The sequence below is a fragment of the Penaeus chinensis genome, chromosome 6 (genome assembly GCF_019202785.1).
Source record: "Penaeus chinensis breed Huanghai No. 1 chromosome 6, ASM1920278v2, whole genome shotgun sequence".
Classification (NCBI taxonomy): Eukaryota; Metazoa; Arthropoda; class Malacostraca; order Decapoda; family Penaeidae; genus Penaeus; species Penaeus chinensis.
The window spans coordinates 1,832,519-1,839,359 of NC_061824.1; the positions used below are offsets into that span (position 1 = coordinate 1,832,519).

Here is a 6,841-nt window from a genome sequence, read left to right on the forward strand (position 1 = left end):
GGGAGGCCGGCCACTCGACGTAACAGATTTTTTTTTTTTTTCTTTCACAACCAAATTCAAAAGTCATTCACGTTCAGGTATTTTTCTCTCGAAAATTGGTGGCATCTTATCCCTTCTGTGGGAGTTCGTGACGGAAAATAGGATCAGTGCTAAAAAAAAAAAAAAAAAAAAAAAATGAAAAGCTGAAAGTGATGCAGAGTAAAAAAAAAAAAAAAAAAAAAAAAAAAAAAAAAAAAAGTGATGAAAAGTATAATAAAAAAAATGATAAGTGATGATAAGTAAATAAAAAAAGAGAGAGAAAAAAAAAACATAAATAGGAGGTGCATTAAATACATTCCGCTTGTTTTAATGTATTCTGAATGTCAATGAATGTTCCTGTTTAGTAGTGGCGCATTTCAGCTTTGATATGAGAGCTCCGTTATTATAGTTATTATTTTTTTCTTCATTTATTTTCTATTCTTGTTTCTTCTTCTACTTCTTCTTCTTCTTCCTGTCTCTCTGTCTATACTGTCTTTTCCCACAATCCTTTCATTAATACATTTTTCTACTAATTCCAACTGATTAACAAAACACCAAATTGTTCACCACAGTCACCATCATCCCCATGACGAAGCATCACTATCACCACTAAAAAGCCGCATCATCATCATCATCATCACCACCACCACATATCACCACCATAATATCCATATCACCACCATACCTTCCTCGTCACCATCATTACATCTCACCACCACCATATCCCCTCTAACTCCAACCCCACCCCCTCCCCCCCCCCTCATCCCCCACCACACCCAACTCTCACCACCATCTCCCCCACCACCATCCCCCACCACCACCCCCACCACCACCCTCACCACAATCCAGCACTATCATCACTATTATCACAGGTATGGAATGTACGATCACCACATGACAGAGCTGCCAATGACAGATGGGGTTGGCGAAGATGTCTCAGGTTAGTATGTAATGACGAGAATTAGATTGCATGTTAGTAGACCGTTAGTTAGTGTTAGAGGAAGGTAGGTATGTGGGGGGGGAGGGGGAGAGGGGAAGAGGGGAGGGAGAGAGGGGAAGAGGGGAAGAGGGGATTAGGGAAGATAGGGGAAGGGGGAAAGAGGAAAGGGGAAAGGGGAGAGTGAGTTGACAAAGGGAATAGGGAATAGGGGAAAAGGGGGAAAAGGGGAGAGGGGAAAGAGGGGAAAGGAAAGGAATGCTTATGTTGCTCTGAGTCTGGGCTGGATTTTTGGTCAATTAAGAGTGTGTGTTTTTGTTTGTTTAGATATACTTACATGCGTTTACACACACACACACACAAACACACACACACATACACACACACACACACACACAGTTTGGTAGGTAGACATTGAGAGATATACATTTTCTCTCTCTCTCTCTCTCTCTCTCTCTCTCTCTCTCTCTCTCTCTCTCTCTCTCTCTATCTATCTATCTTTCTCTCTCTCTCTCTCTCTTTTTCTCTCTCTATCTATCTATCTATCTATCTTTCTCTCTGTCTTTCTCTTTCTCTCTCTCTCTCTCTCTATCTTTCTCTCTCTCTCTCTCTCTTTTTCTCTCTCTATCTATCTATCTATCTATCTTTCTCTCTGTCTTTCTCTTTCTCTCTCTCTTTCTCTCTTTATATCTTTCTCTCTCTTCGTGTGCGTGTGTGTGTGTTTGTGTGTGTGTGCGTAAATATAAACACACACACACACACACACACACACACACACACATACACACACACACACACACACACACACACACACACACACATACACATACAACACATACACACACACACACTCACACACACACACACACACACACACACTCACACACTCACACATATACATATATACATACACATACATACATATTCATATATAGACAAACAAATAGATAGCCAGATACAGAGATACACATCGACAGAAAGATAGATAAAAGCTTCTTAGCCGTCATAGGAAAATTATTGCTTCTCTGTCTCTCCGTTTTTTATCGCAGTTAGTAAAAAAAATGTTGTTATTGTTGTTGTTGTTTCGTAGAAACGTCGCTTTTTTTACTGTATTTTGCTGTCAGTATCATCTTTTATTTGTTGTCTTTGTTTATCATTATTGCTATCATTACCTTCATTACTAGTATCGTTATCTTTGCGATTATCATTGTTTTGTTGTTATTATTATCATGACCATCATAATCATTATCATGATAATTATTATTATTATTATTATTATTATTGTTATTGTTGTTGTTGCTATTATTATCATTATTATTATTATCATTATTTTTATTATTATTATTATTACTATTATTATTATTATTATTATTGTTATTATTATCATCATTATCATTATCATTATCATTACTATCATTATTATTATTATTATCATTATTATTACTTTTATTATTATTATCACTATTATTATTAATACTGCTGTTGTTATTATTATTATTGTTATTAATATTATTACTATTAATATTATTATTATCATTATTTTTATTATCATTGTTATTATTATTATTGCTACTATCATTGTCATCACTATCATCTTTGTTGTCATTATAATTAAAACAATTATTTTCATTATTGTCATTATTATTGATATGTTTATTAATATTACTATTATTATTATTACTACTATTGTTATTATTATCATCATTATTATCATGAACATTAACATTAACATTATCATCCATTATCATTTCTTTTGCTATCATTTTTTATCATTATTTCTAACATTGTTTTAGTGTTATCATTTTCATTATTATTATCAACATTGTTATTATTATTATCTTATTATATTTCTCATAATCATTATTACTATTATTATTATTATCATTATTATGATTGTTATTATTATTATTATTATTATTACTATTACTGGTATCCTCATTATCATTATCATCCTCATTATCATTATCATCATTGTTACTATAATTATCATTATTATCATTATCACCATTACTGTAATTTTTGTTATTATCAGTGTTGTCATATAATTATGATTATTGTGATTATCATCTGCTATAGCTGTTCTTGGCACAATTTACATTTCGAATTAAATGTTTTATGAAGACATTTATAATATCAGTTGTTATAGGTTAGTTAATAGCGGTGTTAGTGGTTGTAGGAATAAATGTGGTAGTTTGAATTAACTGATTGTAGTAATGTAGTTGTTGTATTTGTAATGGTAGTTGGTGTAGTTGTTGGTGGCGACCATTTTCACCTTATACAAGAGACTAACACTAGCATTAAATGTTATGGTGATATAGTAATACAACTAAAACCTGCGTCTGATGATTATTTACTGATGAAAATGTTGTGTTGTCTAAAATTCTGTTCTTTGTATTGTTTGCTCGTTAGTTAGCTTATGGCACCATCTCACTCTGTCAGTCTGTGAAAATTGGAGATTTTGTAAACTGTTGATCAGAACAAGAAAAGAAGAAAAAAACTTAAATTCAAAACAGTAGTAGAAATCATATAATGATAACCCCTTTAAGTCAATCACCTATCTGATAAATCATAGAAGATCTAAATATATTTGTTTTCTTTTTTCTTTGCCCTACGTCACTATCGCACTCGTTCTTCACTATCCCTTTTGGAGGAACATTTTTCCCTTTTTTCTCCCCCCCAGCAGGTCGCGGTGGCGGTGGTGCCCTCAAGGTCAACAGCCCAGGAGACCGTGCCCGTTTCCGCCATGACCCCTACCCTCGCGTGCCCTCCTCGACATAAACGAGGTCAAAGTTCATTGCTCTCTTTCTCTCTCTCCCTACCCCCCTTATCCCTTCTTTCTGTCTTTGTCTCTATCTCTCATTGCTTATCTATCTCCCTCTCTTTCACCGTGTCTCATTCTTCTCGTATATGTCCCTCTCATCATCCTTCATTTTCTCTCTTTCCGTCTCACACACTCTCTTCTCCCCTTTCTCTTTTTGAGTCTCTCCCCGCCCCCGGGTCTCCCTCTCTCTGTCATTACAAGCCGCGTCGAAACACCAGTTTGTGTAAGCTAGCCACCCAGACCTTCAACCGAGCCGCTGAGGTCCCCAAGTACCAGCAGCATCCGGAGGGACAAGGTACCCGTAGATCCACCACGCAACACGGAACTATTGCGTGCTGTCAAGGTAGTCGCCACGATCTTCCGTCTTCTTCCTGCTCCTCTTGTGTGTTCCGGTTTTGAGTCTCTCCTTTTGCAGCCCTTTGTCCAATGCCCAGAAACCTTTCCCTTCGGTTCAAGCTGCGAGATCGCTGCTGATGCTCCTGACGGGGTTTGACAAGAAGTGGAAGAAGGAATTTGGTGATGCCCGTTTTCTGTGGGTGGGTACCTTAACGTGTTGTGTTTTTTTTTTTTTTTTCTAGGAGGGTGACTATTATAAGATTGGGTCTAAAGTTTGGTATTTGAAGTAAAGCTTTCAAGCATTTCACCTAGTCTTTAGATTTATCCAAAATGAGAGTTGTCGTAGGCTGAAACCCCTCGTCTTGTGGCAAGTGATTTGTATTTTTTCATATCCGGAGAGGTGGAGGGAACCGTGATAAAAAATATTAATAACTATGAACAAGTGACGAGTGGCACAGACAGAACCAGACTTTGACGGAAAAAAAGGTTCGTCGGAAAACACAGGAGATAAACACAAGATACCTGGTTAAAGACTTCTGAATAATTATCGTACTACAAACCTTTCGTACTGAGGGGAGAGTGTACCAGGCATGCTACGTCGTGTCAAGGACGTCGGACTTTTAACCCTGGGCGAAAACCCCCACGTTTTCCCCAATACCAGAGATCGTGAAGACGGTTTTGATGGGAAAGAAAATGACACGATGAACTAAACAAACAGTAAAGAGATACACAAAGAAGCCAAACCCCAAGCTTCTTTCAGAGCAAGAAGGCTTGAACCTCCAAACCCACAAGGATGGATTTCTTGTGACCTGAACTGACGTTTTGTGTGCTCTTCTTGAAAAATTGTTCCGAAAGTGAACCTTATCTTGAGGTCGCGTCTCACGTGTGTTCGTTCTCTTGTTTTAATATTATTCTCAAAGAAAGGTTCGAGGTCCCTCCAAGCTCGTTAATTTCTAAGGTGCAGTATTTTGATATTCTCGAATTTCGAATTTTAGAAAGAAAATACAAAGTATCATACTAGTGAATGAAGAGAACTGTCAGACCAACAAACCATCTTGAAAAAAAGATACAGACATATATATATATATATATATATATATATGTATATATATTATATGTATATATGTATATGTATATATATCATATATTATACATATCTATAAATATACATATATATATATATATATATATATATTAGAAAATAAAGGTATTAACAGACCTTCTTCTTGATCTGCTGTGAACACTTTCATGGACTTTATTTTTTCAACATACATCATTAACATGCGGGTCTGTACATCGACATGCAAGGGGCAAGTAAAAGAAATGACTTCCTTCTTTTCTCTCCTCCCGAGAAGATTTACACGAAATCAAAAATAGATAAGTTTGATGAATAAGTAATGAAAGGATTCAGCAAGGCTTGGGAGTCATATACACACAGCGAGATAAAAAAATAAATAAAAAGGGATCTGATGCATATGAAAAGATCCGATACCATGTACCTCGATAGTGAAGTACGCATTGCTGTAGTCTGCACATTAGAATATTTTGCTGTGCAAGTGTGTGTTTGTGTATCAAAGTGTTTTTATTTCTCCTAATATTAAGTAACCCTACTACGGATTTCCGGATCTTAGTTTACGAATTAATACAAAATAAATAAACAAATAAAAAAATATATATATAAAACACGAGATAAAGAGGAGCTCAAGCTTTCACAGCAGAAACGACCAATCATACAGTATGGCGGAAAACGCACTGATATGATTGGCTGGGTGTTATTTTTTTTCCCCCCCGAGAAGTGAACAAACAATTTGTTAGGTGAAGTTTTTGGGAAATTCAACTTCACTTACTTCAAAAAAAAAAAAAAAAAAAAAAAAAAAGCAACAGACGACCTGATCAAGAAGAATGTCATCTTTCTCAACTTCTTTCACGTGATTGGTGGAACTCCGTCGTCGCCACAGCCAATGACTGTGCGCCATTATGTAAACATTGAAGGTGATTGGCTGTTTCTGTATGGGCATTGAAAAGCGTAAGTCTTGTATTACGATAAGTATGTTTCTTGTATATTTTGTCTGGAACTGCATTAAGGTTAGCAATAGTAGAATCATTGCGGATATACCGATATTTTGACCACCGATGTAGTGCATATACAACATACAATATATATATATATATATATATATATATATATATATATATATATATATACGTATATATAAGCATATATATATATATATATATATATATATATATATATATATATATATGTATGTATGTATGTATATTTTCTAGTATTTCAACAAAGGATATTATAATTTTATAGTATTAGGCAGAAAAGGAATTTGAAGTAAGTCAGCGATTATGCTTTTAAATTACGTCTCGTTCTTAGAGTATTTGTCTGTTTTCACACCTGACTTTCCCCCATTTTTTTTTTTTTTTTTTTTTAATCATAAAAGGTTAGAGATAGAATTCCTTCCCTCTCATAAGGCCCCATTTCTATTCTCAGTTTTATTAAGTTTCCTCGAACGATTCTCCATCAAACCTTTTTATTTTGTTTGTTCCATCTCCGTTATCAAATGTATTTACCGATTTATTTACTTATCTTCCGCTCACACGACGCTATGTTTACTGGAGATTCAATAGACGATTGATTTCACTTTATTTCACTTTATTTTCCTTTATTTCACTTATATCTCACTTTATTTTCCTCTCTTTCCCTTTTATTTCACTTT

At 35.0% G+C, this 6,841-nt stretch overlaps 1 protein-coding gene across 1 annotated transcript in view; it reads left to right on the top strand.

Moving 5' to 3' along the window:
• Positions 1-5,177, top strand: part of LOC125026598 — a 7,108-nt gene extending 1,931 nt beyond the window's left edge. Inside the window, exons 2-3 of the mRNA XM_047615157.1 lie at positions 891-958; positions 3,636-5,177. Of these exons, the coding sequence (XP_047471113.1) occupies positions 891-958; positions 3,636-3,733 (166 nt within the window). The 3' untranslated portion in view covers positions 3,734-5,177. The remainder of the gene's footprint in view (positions 1-890; positions 959-3,635) is intronic.
• Positions 5,178-6,841: the final 1,664 nt, after the last annotated feature.